At 38.1% G+C, this 20916-nt stretch overlaps 1 protein-coding gene across 6 annotated transcripts in view; it reads right to left on the bottom strand.

Annotated features, from left to right (window-relative positions):
• The window catches only part of LOC145690794 (uncharacterized), an 85854-nt gene that overhangs the window by 30300 nt on the left and 34638 nt on the right, over positions 1-20916 (bottom strand). For 4 of the 6 annotated variants that reach the window (XM_081766080.1, XM_081766079.1, XM_081766077.1 and 1 more), the window contains exons 2-3: positions 11549-12806; positions 5372-5526 (exon numbers count right to left, since the gene is read on the bottom strand). In XM_081766080.1, coding sequence (XP_081622206.1) covers positions 5372-5526; positions 11549-12743 — 1350 coding nt within the window. In that variant the 5' untranslated portion in view covers positions 12744-12806. The remainder of the gene's footprint in view (positions 1-5371; positions 5527-11548; positions 12807-20916) is intronic. The other 2 variants (XM_081766075.1, XM_081766076.1) reach the window with 1 other exon arrangement.

Here is a 20916-nt window from a genome sequence, read left to right as displayed (position 1 = left end):
GGGTCGCTTTTATGTTATAGATGTCCCGCTATATTTATATTTCACTATGGCACCGAAAATGGCAAACCTGAGCATGTTTAGGGGGCGTGAAATTTCCCACACTGATTTGTTCTTGCTTATAGCAACACGTTAGAAGTCCGCGAACTCGATATGATGGGCCATTCTATTGTCTTCGTTATGACTGTGGACGCTCCTCGCATGTTGCGCGTGGTAGGTGATATCACTGTGTCTACTTCTGATTACATAGGATATTCTCCCCTTCACACGAGAGGAAACGTACATAAATAACGCGAATTATTTAAGTGTTGAACAATATTCCTAACGCATTAATAAAAGTTTTATTTATGCACGACAGACATACATATATTAAATTAAGTGCTAGTTAACCGTTGAATAGATGAACTGGTAAAATCACGTAATACCAGTCCAGCGTAATACCAGTAGTAACCTCAACAGATGTTCAAAAATAAAAACATTATTCATTTTGATAATTAATGGTTACTAATTTACTTTTTAAAAAAACTTTAAAGTTATCACCAAAACTTAACTAAACATACTAGAGCGTTTCTGTTTCAAGTGTGCTTCTTCTGGCGTTGCTACTGATGTATTTCTTATACCTCCCTTGAAAAAAGGAGGGACAAGTTACTTTGGCCGAGGTCTTTTCAATAGTTGGATGCGGACATGGTTGCCATATTGAGTTATTTCATGGGCTTCACTGTGCACCGTCTTGCTAGCCATTCTAAGTAGCCTACGATCTTCACTCGCCAAGACCAAACGACTGAAAGACAAATTGGTAATACAGCCGAGGTCATTCACTTTTTCCCCAAAAGTAAAGGGGAAGCTTTCCTCTGTAAGAGGGCGGCAGGGTTGGGGCCTGTTGAAGGCAGAAACTGCTATGGTTCAATACACATGCCTTCGAGAAAAAAAAAAAAAGAAAAAGAAGTCATGTTGTTTCGGGATGTTTCTGGATATATATCTTGCTTTGGGTAGATTATAACTGAAAAGGTTTTTTGTTAGTAAGCTGTAAATATGCAAGGAAAAAGTTAAATACATAGATATTATTCTATGGTAAGCTGATTTTATATTTTAATAACAAAAATGTGGTAAATACATAGAATAAATAGAAAGATAAATATTAACAATTGGCACAGTCGGTAGGTTGTTATCTTGATGATGTGCTTATTTGGGGAAGTACGGTGGAAGAATGTTATCAGAGAACAGTGCAAGTCTTGAAGAAATTTAAACATTACAACATACAGGTAAACAAAGGAAAAAATATTTTCTTTGTTGATTCCATAAGATATTTAGGATACGATATTTCTCAGAAAGGCATTCTTCCAGCAAAAGACAAGCTGCAACCGATTTTGAATACTCCTTCGCCTAAAAATGTAATACAGTTACAATCTTTCTTAGGTATGCTGAATTTCTATCATAGACACTTACCTTCATTGCCGTCCTGTATTCCTACATTATATGGATTATTAAAAAAAAGGTGTACGCTGGGAATGGTCTAGCAAACAAGAGAGCGAGTTTCAGTTAGCGAAAAGCATGCTACAAGATGCAAGAATTTTACATCCATTCGATGAAACATCAAAGGTGGTACTGATGACAGATGCCTCTCCAGACGGAGTAGGGGCAGTACTGTACAATGAAATAGATGGTCAGTTTAAAACAGTAGCTTGTACCTCAGCTACTCTATCGGAAGCGGAGAAAAAATATTCCCAATTCGAAAGAGAGGCTTTAGCTGTGGTTTTTGCTGTGCGTAAATTCCATAAAGTTTTGTTTGGCAGAAACTTCAAGATTATCACTGATTCCCAACCAGTGAAATGGATTTTTGGTTTGAAAGCTGCTCCAGATGAAGCTTCTCCAAGAATGCAAAGTTGGTTTCTAATCTTAGCCAATTATGATTATGATATAGTGTATAGTAACGCTGTAAAAGTGGCTAATTTCTTGTCAAGGTTTCCTTTAGAAACGTCTACTGAAGAGGATCAAATAGTTCCCGATTACATCAGTGAAATTTCATCTACTATTTTAGATAAGACAGAGATAGAAGATGAGTCTAAGAAAGATCCTACGATACAAAAGATTAAAGAATGGATGTTATCTGGTTGGCCTAAAAGATTACCACCTTGTTTTGATTATAAGGAATATCAGGACATGAAGAATAGTGCTTCCTAGAAGGTTGACAGCGTTCTATATGGAAAGATTGCACAAAGATCATCTGGAGTATGCTACTGTGAAATTAGCGAATAACGAAGTATGGTGGCCTGACATGATTAATGAATTACGTGGTTATTTAAAGAGTTGTGAAGTTTGTTCAGCTACAGCTAATAATTCACCTAAAAATTATTATTGTTCTTGGCCGAATTCAGAAAAACCTTTTAGTAGGATACGTACATATAGACCATTGTCAGTTGTTTGGTTTCCTTTTTATGCTCATGGTGGATACATATTCCCATTGGATTAAAGTGTGGAAAGAGGATGCGACGAACCCTTCTGCAACTTTGACTTGTTTAGAAGAGTTATTTGAATTGGTGGGGTTTCCTGAAGCTATAGTTACAGATAATGGACCTCCTTTTAGAAGTAAGGAGTTTCAAGAATATTGCAAGAAGAGAAGTATCAAATTGGTTTCTACACCACCGTATTCCCCCGAAAGTAATGGTAGCGCTGAGAGGGCGGTGCAGACTTTTAAAAAAATTAATGAAGAAAAGATATGTTCAGAATGGGTATCGAATTAACCGTCAGTGTGTAGTTAATTGGTTAAAGGGGATTAATTATGCGTTTTTACACATTCCATTGAAAGTTATCCACGCTGCTCCAGCTTCATTGGTGTTTGCGTTCAAACCATGTACATGGTTTAATATTACTCCAGTGTCGTTCGATAATCAAACTAAAGCACCCGAGTGTCCTAAACGCAGAGAGGTAAATTGGAAAGAAGGTATGACTATATGGGTATGGAATTATAGGGGAGACTTACCTAAATTTATTAAAGGGCGTTTTGCTCGATACTTAGGTAATAATCTTTTAGAAGTGTTGGTTAATGGTATTGTCATAGACATCAAATCAGAATAAATGATCTGAATTCTTGTGAAAATAAGAAAGTAATAAACTCAGAGGATAAGAGGATGTTGAGACTAAGAAGTCCTGAGTATAAAGTTACTGGTCAGACAGGAGTAGACCGGCGTTTGGACGATAGTTATTTGAATGAGACCAATCAAAAAAACGTATCAAAGGGCTGTACACAGCAAACAGGGTCTAATAGTACAGAGTGCCGGAGATCACATAGAAGTCGTAGACCACGTGATAGATTGGGGTACGAACTATAGTTAAGGGGAGGAGAATGTTGAAGGCAGAAACTGCTATGGTTCAATACACATGCCTTCGAGAAAAAAGAAGAAAAAGAAGTCATGTTGTTTCGGGATGTTTCTGGATATATATATCTTGCTTTGGGTAGATTATAACTGAAAAGTTTTTTTTGTTAGTAAGCTGTAAATATGCAAGGAAAAAGTTAAATACATAGATATTATTCTATGGTAAGCTGATTTTATATTTTAATAACAAAAATGTGGTAAATAGAATAAATAGAAAGAGAAATATTAACAGGCCGAAGAATGTTTCACACATTTTTCGATGGCACACTTGAAATAGAAAGGTTCTAACAAACTTTATACATATTCAGGAAGTTGTTGGGATCAAATCTTATATAAGTTTGAAAACAATATCTAATTGTGCACGTTCCAACAACAAATGCACACACTGAGTGTCCTGATCTTTACTAAATTTAAAATGATGGTCTAAAGAGAAGTTTAATTTAAAAAAAAAAAAGCAATTGAAATGGTACTTGATCTCATATACTTATTTAAGGGTTAATGAAAATTAACTGCCAAATATATTTAGTCTACATCATACATATCAGGTTGTGTAAAAAAATATTGAGCTTTTGAAAGTCAAAATTGAGAATACATTATAATAAAAATAACATGAAACCACTTATGTACCCTTTTCGTTCCATCACCTTCTGCCATTTCTCTGCCAACACCGTAATTGTATCGTCACAGAACTTACGTAGTTTCTGGTCAAAAAAAAAAAAAAAAAAAAAAAAAAAGTGATGGTGGGTTTTAAAGACTCTTTTGAAACTAACAACACCATTCAAGGAGTTCTGCAGAGACCGAAACAACTGAGAGTAAGACGGTGCCAGGTTTGGGCTATACGGTGCATGCATTAAAACCTCCCAGCCAAGTTCACGCAAACGTGGTCTGGTGTTGTCAATGTGGTATACGACATTCCTTTCTATTGACGATTTTAAAGCAGTTTCTTTGGAATTGGTAGGTGCACTCAAGTTAATTGTAGACAGTACTGGTCTCAGGCCATCGGCAACAGCTCGTGATGCACAATACCCTTACAATCATGCAAAACGCACAGCATAGTCTTCCTGGGCGTCAGTGTGGGATTTGTTATGGACTGTGGTGTTTCTTCTTGCTTTGACCACGATCTTTGCCGTACATTGTTGTTGTGAGTTTTCATCATCTGTAAGCAACCACTTCAGAAATGGTTCGAATTTTACGTTTCAGTCGATTCGCAGATAGAATAGAAACTAGATCTTGAAAACCTTATTGAGTCAGATCACGTACCAAAAACACGTCGAGTTCCTTTGTGTAGCTAGCTTTTTCTAAATTGTTTCACACTGTTTGGTGATGGATGTTAAGATTATTACCGATGTCATAGCTCTTTACATGCAGATCTTGCTCGACGTTTGCCACAATATCATCCTCTTTTGATGTGATTGGTCAGCCATTGAGGAGCATCTTCGACATAAAAATTTCCAAGACGAAAAGGACTAAATCATCTTTTGGTTGTTGGTTTTCATACTTATCTTGCCCACAACAGCACAAAGTTCTTTACAGGTCTGGGCAGCATCTGCATCTTTATCAAAATAAAACTGCAAACCGTAGCCCAGTTTTGAGGGAGGTTCACTCATCTTTTTTCACGACGCAAACCTTACGTCTGAATATAGGAATTCCAACCAGATTTTCACATCTACTAGCGTCTAATGTCAAATTACGTTAGGCCTAACCTACTGCGATTCATATATCCTGCGATTTGATACGCTAACGTCATCTCGAGCGCAAAACGTCAATATTTGAGTTGAGTTGATTTTGAGTTTAACGTTCTTTTCAGCAGCGAGGCTATACGAGACAGGACCTACTTATTAACGTGGAATCCGAACCATATCAGTTGCCGCCGGGAATCGAATCCGAGTCTTCCATGGCAAAGGCGCGTACGCTAACCGCTTAGCTACGAAGGAGCTCTAGCTCATATTTTCTAGACTTCCTAGTACATACATATATATATATAAGTTATAATATCTTACCAATCGTTGTGATATGGACTGTTTGAGATTGTTCTCTGAACAATATTTATAGAGCTTGGCAGCCTGCTCAAAAGAGTCCTTTATTTTTCCGCCAAAACAAATGATAGGATCTTGCTTCCCTTCCACGAATTTCCTAATGAACTTCACTTTCTGCCCTGCAAAATAAAATTCCTCACATCCATTTATCTCATATTATTGGAATTATAGTTCATTACACTGAATTAAATACCTTAACCCATAAAACACACTTAAGTCAAGTATTCAACGGGATAACCAAATAAAAATTATTCTTGCCATTCTAGAGCAGTGGTAAACAAAGAGCAATACATTGGACGGTACATACCTTTAAGTTTGAAGTAATCTCCTTCAGTATCAGTATCCAAAACCTCTGTCAACGTTTTTGCAGCTGAACAATACCCTGATGATAAAACTCGGCGGTCGCGGATGCAAATAATTCGGTGTCTTTCGCAGGTCTCCCTCATTTGCAAAGGATTTCCCTACAGAGGTGGTTGTCGAGGGAATGAAACAGGTATTAATCTATTGCCGCAAGGTCCAATAAATATGGTGCATGGCACAGCCAAGAACCGTGCCTCCCACCCAAGTTGTTGAAGGGTCTACACTGTCCTCTTTGCCTCATGTGACTTGGCATTGTCGTGGAAGAACAGCACACCATTGTGATTCATCAATGCCGACTTTTTATGTTGCAATGCACGGTGCACCCTCTGCAGCTGCTGAGAGTAGAGGTTAGCAAGGATTGTCTGACCAGGTAGGTGGAGCACGTAATGCACCACTTGCCGATAATTCCACGGCAGAATACCGATGATGAAGATGATGACAGGAAGATCTTAGAAAAAAAAATACAAATGGTTGGGGGTGGTTCACTAAGTTAAATACCAGAAAACTCTGAAACAAATGTTTTATTATTTTAAATTAGAAGTCATGCCAAATTTCATATCCGCCACCTTAATTCTGAAAAACGTGCGTCTTATTTTAGTAACTGCAATTTCCACTTCACTCCTTCCACGTCAGCTGTGAACCACTTTTTCTTATCTTCTTGGTCATCATCATAAGTATTTTGCTATTATTTTAAATCACTTGCCGCAGCTGAGAAGCTTCCATGCTCCACGGTCTTCCGCTAACCTCTTCGTCTTCACGTAATCTTTCTGTTTTTATATCGTCCATTAATTGTAGTCTCCTTCACCCTCTCCTGCCACCATACCCTCTAGCACGTCTTCTTGGTCAATTATTAAGAAATGCTGAAACATGTTTTTTATTATTGTAAATGTAAAGTCTAAACAACAAAGGGTCTATCCGATTTGCCATAAGCAACGGACTGTGTCATGTGATCAGGTCAAAAGTCACATTGAGTGCTAAATCGGGTTCGAAGATTTCAAATCAAGATGTGAGATTTTCAAGCACATAACCTCCACGTGGGTCGCCCTGGGTAATTCGACCAAGATGCATATACTTATAATTATTATTGATTTTACTTATTTACGTGGTTCTATTGTAGACCTATGGGAATGCACACACAGTTGTTTAGAATGGTAACTTGACTTTTAACAATGTTCTATCTATATTTACCTTACGTGCTAAATATCGTTTTTAAGCTCTTCATTAAGTCTTGGCAATAAGCTTTCAATTAGTAATAGCTCCTCATTATAGTTTTTGAGATACGTAGAAGACTTCATTTTTCCACTGATTTTCATTTGACTTTAACAAAATTGAATGGTATGTTCCATCCATTTTAGGAGAATTTCTTTTCTTGAACCTACGTTAATGTTTCGTGCTTTTTGACTATGTTCCATCCATTTTATTACAAATTGCTTTCAGAATATAGAATCTACATAGTCTCTTCTACATTTGAGCTGAATTGCAGCCATTTCTCCCAAAGTCTGTTCACATCATTGCAACTGGATAGGCTCTTTCATGTCTTTAATCTTAAGAGATTCTGAGATATCGTCATTTTATTATAATAATTGTAGCACCATTCCTTTTCCTTCCAACATCTTATTTCTTTCTAAATCAAATATCAAAGAAAAGGTACAGGTCACCGCACTAAACTTTCTCGCTCCAATTCCATAAACAAAATCATGTTGTGCTGCAGTTATCAGTGAAACATTTTCTTGTGAAACATGAACAAAATTATAAAGCATTTTCGAAAAACTTCACCAAAAGGAAACTCATCCCTAAAAGTAAACTATCCCTTGTGCATGTTTTCATGGAAGTAATATATGGAACATTGTAAGAATAATAATGAAATATTTATTTATAAAATACGACCATCGCCTGAGTCGTTTTTGAATAAAATATTGTCTGAAAAGAAATTCATTCTCAAGAGTGAACTACCCATTGTGAATTTTTTCGTAAGGAATAATTTGCACAATATTATATTATTAATGAAATATTTGCCTATGAAATATGAACGAAATGGCTTGAGTCGTTTTTGAGAAAAATGTCTGAAAATAACTTACCCCCAAGAATAAACTATACCTCGTAGATTATTAAGAACAAATGAGTTATTCAATATTGTCAGGATATAATTAACACTTTTTCGATATCTATGGACTATGACATTTGAAATCTCGAATTCGATTTTTGCTCACGACCACGATACTTTCTTCTCACCTTTCGTCCCTTAAAGTAAAAATGTTCAAATATATATTCAATTATTTTCAATTAAAAGTCTAAATACCAAATTTCATGTCTCTAACGTTAAGGAATATCGATATCTTATTATAAGAATTGTAAACCCATTCCCTTTTCTTCCCACATTTTCCTTCTAAATAAAACATCAAAAATTGTTTAATGTGTTCAATTATTTTGAAATTAGAAGTCTAAGAATCAAATTTTATCCCTCTAACCTTATATATATAAGATTAAGTTGTCTATCTTTTTAAGTATTAAATATCAGCTGAAATACCCGTACTTTGCAGCGGAAGGTTACGGTTTACGCAATAGCCTATATCATATTTAAATGTAAAGAAACGAGTAACATAAATGGGTTGAACTTGGAACTGAACGGCGCCATAAATGTGACAATTCAACTTAGCGACCACGAAAACTATGAATTTGACACTATTATTGTTCATTTTGGACATATTATTTTTCATTTCCTCCAACTCACAACTTTTCATGAAAATGGAGGCTACACGGTGTCTACTAAAATTTCAAAATGAAATTTCTTGACTTTTGCGTGACCTTTTCTTTATCAAACCATAAAATTTCGTAACATTCTCAAGTGCGAATTAGGCCGAATTTTCATACATGCGATAGAAGCATACTTTGGTTGCGACTTGGCAGCGTCTAAAGCCGACCATAGGCATTTTTGGTAGTGAATTTTGACGTTTTATAGAACAAAATTTTCCGGTTTGCACTTAAATTTGTACAGATAATAAAATTCGTGACCCAAAAGCTAAATTTCGTGACTTTTTTTAGATTTTCATGACTTTCGTGACCGATAGACACCCTGGGCCAGACAGTTGGACTTAAAACGACATCTGGACTGTTACTAATTCATTTTAGCAACTCCAGAAACTATGAATTTGACAGGAACATCCTTTATCCCGGATATTTATCATCTTCTTTGATACATATATTCCCAACTCAGGCTGAAATTAGAAAAGAAGAGTTTCATAGGCGTATAGATCTGGTAAGATCGATCTGTATACAAAACTGGTGGCTCTAGGCTCTCTTTTCTGCGCGGAAAGACAGAAACACACATTACTTTATTATTATGGAAAATTTTATTTTAAACGGGTTTTACCTTTTTTATTTTTATTTTATTTTATTTTTTTTTTAATGCCAAACACAACCTAAAACATCCATTAATAAACAATAAATATCTATGTTCGGAGACTAATATATGTACTTTCAGTGATTACTGCGACTCTCTACGCATGGTATTTTCCACGTATTTCAAGTTCAAAACTGCAGCAAATACTGTGAGCATCATGTATATCGGGTGTTCTAAAAATGGCACCCATGGACATTAGAGAACTATTATTCAGATCAAAACCAGTTGAGAATGTCAGAACGTACTTAAAAAGAATTATTTTTTCTTATTCATTTCTACAGGCTTAATACCAATTGTACAATGTACTTTATTATTATACTCATTAAACAATTCTTATAATATATCTATGCATTTATAATTTCCTTAATTACTCATTTTTTCCATATGTTTTAAGAGTTCTGTTAAAACATTCTACGATATGTTGTTTTACGAAGACACATGCTCAAGATTGAAAAATTCTCAAAATATCATCTCTCTATGACTTACGGTTCTCGAGATATGGCTCCTTAAATCTCTCGAAATCCGAACTTTTTTCGGCCAATATCTGGGGAACGGTGGTCAGTTGGACAGTGACCAACGGTTACTATTTGGTACTAAAATGTTCACCATCCTCTTAGGTATTGATCAACATCAATATCATCTCTCTTTGACTTACGATTCCCGAGACAGGGCTCCTTAAATCTCCCGAAATCGAAACTTTTAGCTAATATCTCGGGAACGGTAAGAGTGATGTGGAAAATTCCATCACTTCTTTCAGGTAATTTTTGATGCTCCATTGAATGACAAATTCGCAAATAACGAGAGAGAGAGAGAGAGAGAGAGAGAGAGACAGACAGACAGACAGAGACAGACAGACAGACAGACACACACACTCACTCTCTCACTCACTCTCTCTCTCTCTCTCTCTCTCACCCACTCACCCACTCACTCACTCACTTACATAGAGAATTTAATACCGTACTTTTTAACTTCTTTAATAAAGCGAAAATGCTATACCTTCAGCGACCTTCTTCAGCCGCTATGGGGGTTTAACATTTTCACTATGTGGCAACGTCGTAGATTAACTTGGAACCATTAGCATTGTTTCTCGAACCCATCAAGCAGTTAAGTGGTGCTAGTGTGAACGTCTATGACTTTAACTGACATTCTAGAAAGAATAGATACTCAGCCGTTCCATTGTTACCGGTATCCTCTTCCTGATCTTTCTTAGAATCTTAACTTGTCTTTTTTAATCTAATTTTAACCTTGATGATAATTAGAACAAAAGTTATCTTCCTCCATTTAACGGAATTTTATTAATTACATTTTACTATATAGTGTATATAATAATTTCCACCAGGGTTTCTCAAGTAATAATAATAATAATAATAAAAAGAATTAATAATAATAATAATACAAAACAGCATATCATTAGATGTAAAAACTCAGCAGGATTTTGCAAAACAAAATCGCAGCGCACTGTGGGGTAGCTATACAGGACGAACCTAAAAGATGTGCACAAATTCCGGGAGGTGGTTCGTGACATCAAAAGACAAAAAGTCCTCTATCATGTTGTCGAATTCCGCGTGTTGTACGAGTGACTGGGATGTCAACTTGGAATTGACAATCGAATACTGACAATTGGAACGGGAGCACAAAGATATGCACAAATTGCGGAGTGTGATTCGTGATATCAAAACTAGTTCAATGTGTTTATGTACATCAGCAAAATGGTACATTAGGCAGTTGCGCAGACAGAGATAGTTTGTGCACATCTTTCTGTTCCGTTCCAATTGTCAGGATTCGAATTTCGATTCCAATTTGGATTCTTTGAGTTTAACGTCCCGTTCAGCAGCGAGGCTATGTGAGACGTGGACCTACTGATTAACGTGGAATCCGAACCAAATGAGCTCCCGCCGGGAATCGAACCCGGGTCTCCCACTCGATTCCAAGTTGGCACCCCTGTCACTCGTATACGAAGCGGAATTCGACAACATGCAAGAAGACTTTTTGTCTTCTTTTGATGTCACGAATCACCTCTCGGAGTTTGGGCACATCTTTCAGGTTCACCTTTTATACTTTCTCCACTAAGAAAAATACAGTAGCGGCATCACAATATGGCGTACACTGGTACAAGTTAACAGAAAGGGTTCTGAGTCCGTGAATTTGCTACGAATTAAGACATAATAACAGTGTAACAAAGAAACATACATACAAAATACACGAATTTTTTGCGATCGACCGTGTCATTTATTGACTGACGTCTGTAAATGACATTACTCAACAACAAAAACTTGATGAGTTTTGCATCTAATTATATGCTCCTTCCCGGAAGCCCATAAAAGAACTCTGATACACACTATTTGGATTCCACTTTACATACTGAAAGACTAAATACTAACCTTGATTTAAAATATTCGTCAGCTGAAATTTTGTCAGCGCAATGTCATACAACTCTGCGTTACAATTGGAGAAGATGATTTCATTCCCATTTGAAGTCTTAATAACACCTGAGCGTTCGAAAAGAATGTCTATTACACCACTTTCATCTTCCTCCAAACAAACACTTTGATCAACCACTGCCCCTGTGGCTAGGGAGGAACATTCTTCAGGTACTTTCCACACATAGCTTCCGTAGTGGCGATACGGCTGCATTGTGTTCGAACACTTTCTCACTTGCAACTGGACAACATCACCGGGTTTAACAACACTCTCCACTGGTAAATTAACGGGCAATTTTTCTCCCATATACTCTTCACTTAAATCCTGTGTTAACGCAAACACATCAATGCTATGGCCACAGAGTTTCACAGATATTACAAAACCGAATGGTGGGCGTAAAATTTTCACAGTACCTTCGTAGATTTTACCGACAATTAAATTCTTTTTTGTTTCTAAATTTGCAGCCGGTCGACGACACACAGGTCCATGTTCAGGTGTATCGTTTTCCACTACCAATTTATTTCGAGTGCTGGCTAGACGAGGCTTTACTCCAACCCACGCTAATGTACATACAAACTGTGGCCCGCGTTCGTGAGTCCCCACTAAAGCAACGCAATCGAACCAAACTTTCTCTCCCACTTCAACACAATCAGTGATATGTTCTATATCCGCACAATTTCTGTAATGAATAAACAGTACTTCTTTAGGGCACAGAACAAGAGTTTTCACTTGAATGTTCTTGTGATACAACGTCCATAATATAACCGCCTCTTCCTGGCTTACAATGTCTAAAACTTTCCCGCACTGGTTTTTATATTCCTTGTCTTCAAGGACAGATGTGGCATTGCTTACCGTGGGTTTGATTCCAATCCAAATTAATGTGGCTACATATAAAGCACCGCATCTGTGTGGCTCTTTCAATTTCTTTGCGTAACACTGCAAAACAGTGCCGCTGCAGATGAAATCTTGCAGCGGCTGGTTGCCACATGGGAAATTGTGTATAAAGAAAGCATCGGAACTAAATACAACGTATGTTTTATTCCTAGAAGGTCCTTTCACTTCTAAGACGGCTTCCTTTTCTGAGACCACTTTAACAACACGTCCAGTAATAACTTGCCCTACCACACTTGGAACCTTTTGTGTACGCTTTTGCATGGCGATTCATACAGGACATCATCGATAAATACTTCACTGTTCATTTGTGAAGCTTTGTGACATCTGAAAAATAAAGGACACGAATATTGCACGTTAAAGTAAATACAAGGACAAGCATTTGGCACACACACATTCCCAACTTTTGTATCAACATGCTGGAATAGGATCCCTCCACAATGAATGTAAAAAACTCGATCACTCCCAGCCAAATGACGCTGGTAATTCAGTCCCCCCCCTCCCCCCCGTCAATCCAACCTGGTTTACGCTTTATGATTATATCTCACTTTTAACTCATTTGGTACCACATTCACAATTACTTAATTTAAGATTATTATTGTTCCCGTCACTTAACACAAACGCAAATTAAGAACACAAATTTTACAGTCGTTTTTAAACTTGACAAAGAAATAAACAAGGATGGGATGCATATCTATTAACAGTAAATAAAAATTCTCATACGTTAAGACATCACCAATTCCCTGAATGATTCACGGATCAAGATAGTCAATTGAGTGTTTGTTATTTAGGATTTTATGTGGAGATACACACCCAGGACTTTTCATTACCTACAAGTTACAAAGAAGGAAAACTTACTATCGAACTACAAATTTATTTCATCACTTTTATTCTAGAGGATGGACAATCAAACCATTCCATACGTCATGTCTTTTGAAATGAAATCCTTAAGTTCTGCGTCCCACAGTTATGCCGGTCAGGCTAAAGGAGTCGGTGATGAGAAATGAAGAAAGTGGGTGGATAGGAAGAAGCACGAGAAAATCCACGCACAAGATGTTTGTCTACCACAAAGCTTACCTCTGGTAAACGCTCTACTACTGAGCCATCGCGGTTTGGTCATATCTTTTATGTAGCACCAAGTTTGATTTAGATACACTGAAAAAGAGGTGAAAAGTGTTTCGAATCGAAAGTTGGCAAAAACCATGTTTTAAAAATTATAATAATAATAAATACATAAAAAACAAAAAAGTCTTTTTCTATTCCTTAAATCAAGTAATTTGATTAAATAGATTTGTGGGATTGTGAAGAACAGCTTAAAGTAGGACCTGAACCACCGCTCGTTTTGCGCCCCGGAGAGAAACTGTTCTTTACCAGGACTGTAAACCCGGCATTCCTTGATTACAAAGGTGACAAGTCTACCGACACATTCACGAAGCACACCTCAGAGAAGTACGCTGTTCGATCTTACATGAATATTTTAAGAATCAGTTTACAGGGACACTTCACAAGTGAAATCACTGTACAGAGTTATACATATTAAAATAAATGGACTATTTCAAAATACTGCAGAGGACAGAAGATCTAATTTAGCCCATGCTGGTTCACTGAGTCAGAAATACAGTGATTTAATTTAATATGCATATCAATAAAAGAAGTGAATGAAGATACAAATCATATAAGTTCACTACCTCTGAACCATTCATACATATGTATATCCAGAAAATACCTTTGATTTCCGTAAATCACTTACATTCATGGTTTCTGGGTTTCTAATGTATGAGAAAAGATCTTCTAGATCAGCCTTTCCCAACCTTTTCACACTGCGGCCCCCTTTAGCGTCTACAATAGATGTCAAGGATCCATTACAATACATACGGTTAGCATTTTATATTTCTTCCCCATATTAGTATATACATATACACAGAGGATAGGAAAAAATCTAAAAAGATTTCACTTCACTGTACAACACAAGTTGCGGTTGCCGATCGTTTTTTGTTTTCAATGTGTCATGTGGACCTTCCTCTTCCGTCAGCAGTAACCAGCTCACCTGTGAGTGTCGTGGTGCGGTAAAATGGGCGACCTGACAGAATTCCAAAGAGCCATGATCGTTAGTGCGCGTCTGGTTGGAGCTTCAGTGGCAACAGTGGCGAACATTGTGGGGTATCGAAAGGCACTGTGTCCAATGTCACGAGGGCATACACAATTCATGGGCAAGCGACGTCTGCAAAGCACAACGGTAGTCGAAAGACAATCCTGTCAGATAGGGACCGGAGGGCATTAAAACGAATTGTAGCAGCTAAAAAGAAGACCACTGCGATGAAAATTACGTCTGAACTCAATTCCGGCTTACAGAACCCGGTTTCATTGAAAACAGTGCGACAGGAACTTCATCAAATAAAAATTTATGGCAGGGCCGCTATCGCCAACCCCCTGGTCACAGCAGTAAATGCGAAGAGGCGTATCCAGTAGTGCAAGGACCACAAGGCGTGGACTCATGAGCAGTGGAAACGCGTAATGGTCCGATGAATCGACCTTCACCTTATTTCCAACAATCGGTAGTGTTTACGTATGGAGAACATCGTCGCAGGCCTGTGATACAGACTGTCTGCTCCCAACTGTAAAGCATGGGGGTGGTTCTGTTACAGTATGGGCAGTGATATCGTGGTTTTCTGCAGGTTCCATCATAGCCCTCATAGAATGATGAATGCTAAGGCGTATGAGGCGGTTTTGGAGAACCAGGTTCTACCCATGGCCCAAATATTGTTCCCTGCTGGTGATGGCATCTGCCAAGATGATTTGGCACCCTGTCACGCTGCAAAAACGGTGAAATCATGGTTTGAAAAGCATGACCAGGAGCTATCACACCTCCCCGGGTCCCACAATCACCAGATCTGAACATCATTGAGCCATTGTGGTTTGAGTTAGAAAGGCGTGTTCGGTCTCATTACCCTCCACCAGCATCCCTTAAGGCACTGGAGCATGTTTTGGAGGAACAATGGTACAAAATTCCACACATCACGATTCAGGAGCTGTATACGTCCATTCCACGTCGAATCCAAGCTGTTTTGGACGCAAAAGGATGCCCCACACAATATTAGGTATGATTTTCACACTTTTGCAAACGTTTTAGATTTTTTGTCCGTGTGTGTGTGTATGTATGTGTGGTGTGGTATAATCATATTAGAGTGGTATGATGCCTACTCTGTAATCGGGTCGTCCTGAGTTTCAGCCCTAGGGCCGGACACCTTGACTAAGATGTTGCAAATATATAAATAAATCCAGTACGTAAACAGAACAACCACCCGTCAGGTATAGAAACAAGTATTTTTCTGGAAAAAATAAAATGTATTAACTTCAACAAGTTAACATGATAATAATTATAGGCAACTTCTTGTAGGTCGGATATCACTTCTCACGAAAATTGACTTGTCATTATTAATTATAAGATGATCATTTAACTTAAAATGGTGTATTTCCGACACTGTGTGTGCTTTTCTCAGATTGGCTTGCGGACCCCCTGGGATCATCTTGCGGACCCTTGAACCCCAGATTGGGAAAGGCTATTCTAGATGGTTTGAGGTATGTAGAAACGTCACCATGAAGTTCCCGCAATTTCTGGCAAAGAAAAAATGTTTAAACCAAGCAATCCCATTCGAAACAGTTTGCAGCTTTTGTCTGTTTGGATGTTTTAACTATGAGAATTTTTATCTTCTGTTAAGGAAACCTAATGCTAGAGTATTTACAAACTTATATGCAGTGAACTGTAAATACTTGTAAATATTATAGTGTAATGCTAAAGAATACCAATAATTGACACGTAATATCCTGGAAAATAAACGTAATCTTTTCTCTTTAACAGACTTCATTAAATCCATTTAATTCTCAGAAATTTAATAATCAAAATACGTTTCCACTGTATGGGAAAAATGATTAACTGAGTTTCAGTCCCCTCCCTCCCTTTGTATGATTTATTTATAGTTCATCCTTTTAGAGTAATGAAGCGTTAGACGATTTCATACATTTCAAATAAACGAATGTCATAAATCCATTTTACTACTCGACATACAAAACCTGTTATTCTTTTCGCACTTTCCTATAGTTGCTAACAAAATGCGTACACGAGAAGCACTCAATACGTAGTAATACCTTGTAGGATCGTAAGTTTCGTATTTATAAAAGAACAAACACGTATTAAGTACTATATGCAAAAACGCATAAATTCGAACCTTTCTTTTCAAGTTTTCTAAGTAAAGGATATGTGGGAAGATGGGGAAAATAGAAGATTGTTGATGTTGGAGGGAAGTTCAATTGAGAATTGTGGATATGGCAAACGGTGCATTGAAAATGTAAACAGACTTTGGTGTGATGGTCCAATCATATCATTGATTAAAACCGGTCGCAAAATTTCCGGTCGCCATTGGCGACAAGAAATTTAGAGCTGGCGACCAGTGTTCAGTAAGAATGGTTTCTGCCTAAACTCACAGAGTTGCGCAGTGTTTCGCACGAAAATAATTGTCACTGAGTGAAAGAAAACACGGATTGTGAAGTCTTCACAACGGACATGGAAAGTGAATTCTTCACAATGTTGTAATTCGTTCCTCCTTTCCCACCCTCAATCGAAATGGTTTGCTTCCTGGCGCGTCAACGCGAGAGATGTAATATCTTTCTTTGTCAAACCAAAGACCATGGACGGCGAGAGACCTCTCATAATTTGTACGTACGTGAGAGATATTGGCTACCATCATTTTTAGATTGGCGAGTGCGTTTGACTTCAAAATTTTGCGCCCTGGATTAAAAGTTGTTACTGGAAATATAATCGGAATACCGGATAATTCGTGACCTACAGGGTCTGTTGGTGAAAAAAAATGAGAAAAAACACATTTATTACAGATCAAAATACAAATGACTAAAATCCTTAAAAATAGCAGCCTTATGCATCCACACAATGCTACCAGCGTTGCTGTCGCTTCCGACACGCTGTCTGGAAGTCGCTGATGGGTACACCTCCTTCAAACAGCGAGTCGGGGAAGCAGCTTTGAGCCCCTCTATCACTCCAAAATGGTATTCTACAAGCTCCTTTTGATTCTTAAAAAAAAATCCGCTGGTGATAGGTCCGGACTGTATCATGGGTGAGATAGCGTTGGCACGTTGTGCTTGGCGAAGAACTCCCACACGAGAGGGAGGTGTAGCATAGCGCGTTGTCATGATGGATACCCAGGTGTTCGATATCTTCCTAACACATTGCATTCTTTGCCGCAGGCGGTCGAGGATGTTTACGTTGAGTTGAGTTGATTTTGAGTTTAACGGCCATTCCAGCAGCGAGGCTATATGAGACGGGACTTACTGATCAACGTGGAATCCGGACCACATGAGCTCCTGCCGGGAATCGAACTCGGGTCTCCCACACCAAAGGCGCGTACGCTAACCACTTAGCCACGAAGGAGCTTTATAGGATGTTTGCGTAGTCGTGACTGTTGACATGTCCTACACGCACAACCTCACTGTGAATTAACACCATTTGCATCGAAGAAGACATGAGCATTGCTTTTTGCTTCGATTTGCCCATGCGAGGATCTTTTGGGGAAAGAGAAGCCTTTGTATGCCACTCTGAACTTTATCTTTTCTATTCGGGATCGTATTCGAATCCCTATAACTCGTCGGCAATTACTGTAGTCTTAAAATAGCTCACTTTCACACAGTCCCAACAATTCACGCGAAATGAACTTACGATTTCCTTCTGTTCATCAGATCACACCTTGGGAACCATCTTGACACATACCTTCCTCATATGCAAATATTCTGTCAGAATTCGATGAACAACGGGTTTTGATAGATGAACCCGTCTACTATCATTCTGACGCTGAGGTGTCGATCCGAGTTCAACACTTCTCTCACTTCTTTTTTACGTTTTCATCACTTTGTGATGCTGACGGACGTCAGTGTCCTGATTGTCCTTGACGTTCTCTGGGTCTACCCGCAACACCTTGTGCCACTTGTACATCTTTGCTTGCGACATAGCTACTTTCCTTAATCTTATGGAGCATCTCAACTTTTTTTTTAAAAACGCAAAACTACGTCGCGTAACGCTGATCTATTAAGCCATGCATCATTGCATCCGACGCAACTAGCAAACTGACTTTCAAGCCAACCACGATTCTAACTCTGTCACACGACCAGCAGGTGACTGAACCAGGTAGCATTCTGTAGCTGAGATTCTCATTAACTATTCTCCCACACAGCACGCACCTCCAACTCTTCTGGTCTTTTTCCAAGTCTATAAATTATCCCGGTTTGTAGTAACTCCGCGATTTGTGGAAAATCAACACATTTTAAATCCAACTTGTCGAAATTCATAAGCTTTTACTCCGATTTGTAGTAAATCCACTCTTTGGTATTCAGCGTCAATTTCAGCAGCGAGGCTGAAATGTGAATCTACACCTTAACATGGGATCTAAATCATGTGAGCTTACACTGAGAATCGAACCTGGGCATCCCGTGCCAAACACGCGCATGCTAACCATATAGCCCACAACTTTTTATCCCGATTTATACAAATCCATTTTTTAAAAAATCCTGATCCGATTTGTAACAATGAGGAAATGTGAAACTATTACTTCACCCAGGGCCCAAACAAACCTCTTAATAACAGCAGGATTTACCAAAAGACTTTTTGTGTTCAGCCATCACCCACAAAGGTCATGCCTATTGTAATTCTGGGATGTGAAGAGGGCGATGATGGCAAATAATCTTGAACGTGGAACTGTTACCATTGAGTAAAATTCTGGTCTGTTGCCAAAATTAAACTCAGCAATCACAGTGTTTGATTCGAATTTAGCGTCACTTTTCAGCACCGAGGATACGTAAGACACGGATCCGAACCACATGAACTCCCACAGGAAATCGAACTCAAAATCCTGTGCATCAAAGGCGCTCGCACTAACCCCTAGACGAGTGGAGATTTGTTAGTTCATGTGGTTCGGATCAACTAACCCCTGTTGATCTGTTAGTTCCTATTTGCCATAACCGATCTCCTGTCTTACTTAATAAACTTAAGAGACAAGTGAAATAAAGTGTAGTCTCTGTCCAAGGGCGCCAATCGTGGGGGACCGAAGCCTCCAAAATTTAAGTACATAATAAATTAAATGAAGGAAAACTTAAAATAGAGGAGTTCGATGCAATCAGGACGTAAGTCTGAAACATGCAGTTGAAGAAAAACGATGTTGAAAATTTAAGTAGCGTTTTTTTCTTACATAAAACAACGTATTAAGCAGCATTTTATTCCGATATTGAATTGAAATGTTACCAGGAGGCTAAAGAAGCATGGCAAAAGCCACAAATGCATTTGATGCAAAAAGGGCATAAACTCGCTTACGCCCTTATTACGTCAAACTCCTCAATTTATATATGCCTTCTTAGACGCTTGTTTGCGACCAAACATACATCTGAATGCCCCCACCCCAAAGATACATAGAAATCGGCACCCTTGTCTCTGTCCTTACCTCAAGAACAGGAACACGGGATATAAACTTGTATTGTGAGGGACCAATTCATCTTTAGAAACCCAAGTGTAATTACAATTTACAATGGACAAACAAACTAGTCAGTTGTAGAAATGTGTGTGTGTGGAATTGCACTATTTTTCTTTGTTTGCAGAACTCCATTGTTCAATGTTTTCATTCCTTAACCAATTTTTTTAAAAGTTGAAAAAAAAATGAAACATACATTTTGCGTATTATATAGTCTTTCACAGATGAACTATCCCATACCATATTTCTGAAAATTTAGTCAAAACTATAAGATTATAGCATAGATATATCATCCAGAGAATACTCACTTTTGAACAATATTTTTAACTTCATGATTACGTTTAGTATCGTTACTAACAAAGTTTCCTAGTATTTCTTTTCGCATAGCTTATGAATAAGGCTTCGAATATGAGTATATATACTGCATTAAATCGATTATCGTATTTTTTTTTTTTTTAAATATCTCCTTTTCAATTTTATTAGAAATCACCGGGCATGGAAATTTATTTCGTAACTCATTTGCAAATATGAGGAATCAGAGCAAAAATTAATGAGCGGATGCAAACGAGTCCCACACAGGGTTAAAGCGCAATAGCTATAGAACTACTGCAGTTACTAGTAATGTTACTCGCGAGTGAGCCGGCTCCTCTAACTGACTCTTGGCTCACTAGAAATGAGCGACGACTCTTTAGGAGCCGGCTCTTTGGGAGTCGTTGTACTTCAAGAGTCGTGATTCTTCGGAAGGGGTCGTAGTTGTTTTGGAACCACTGTAGTCTGCGAGCCACGATTCTTTCACTCGTGAACCGCTCTCTTCCTTTACGGTCTTGGTTGATTTGGTCAGTTGCTCTTTTGGTTAAAGAGGTGCTTTCGCTGGTTCTCACTGGAGTGAGCGCCTCTTCAGTCTAGTTCAG

The sequence above is a fragment of the Thermobia domestica genome, chromosome 7 (assembly GCF_964235325.1).
Source record: "Thermobia domestica chromosome 7, izTheDome1.hap1.1, whole genome shotgun sequence".
Classification (NCBI taxonomy): domain Eukaryota; kingdom Metazoa; phylum Arthropoda; class Insecta; order Zygentoma; family Lepismatidae; genus Thermobia; species Thermobia domestica.
This window is presented reverse-complemented; position numbering and strand designations above follow the sequence as displayed.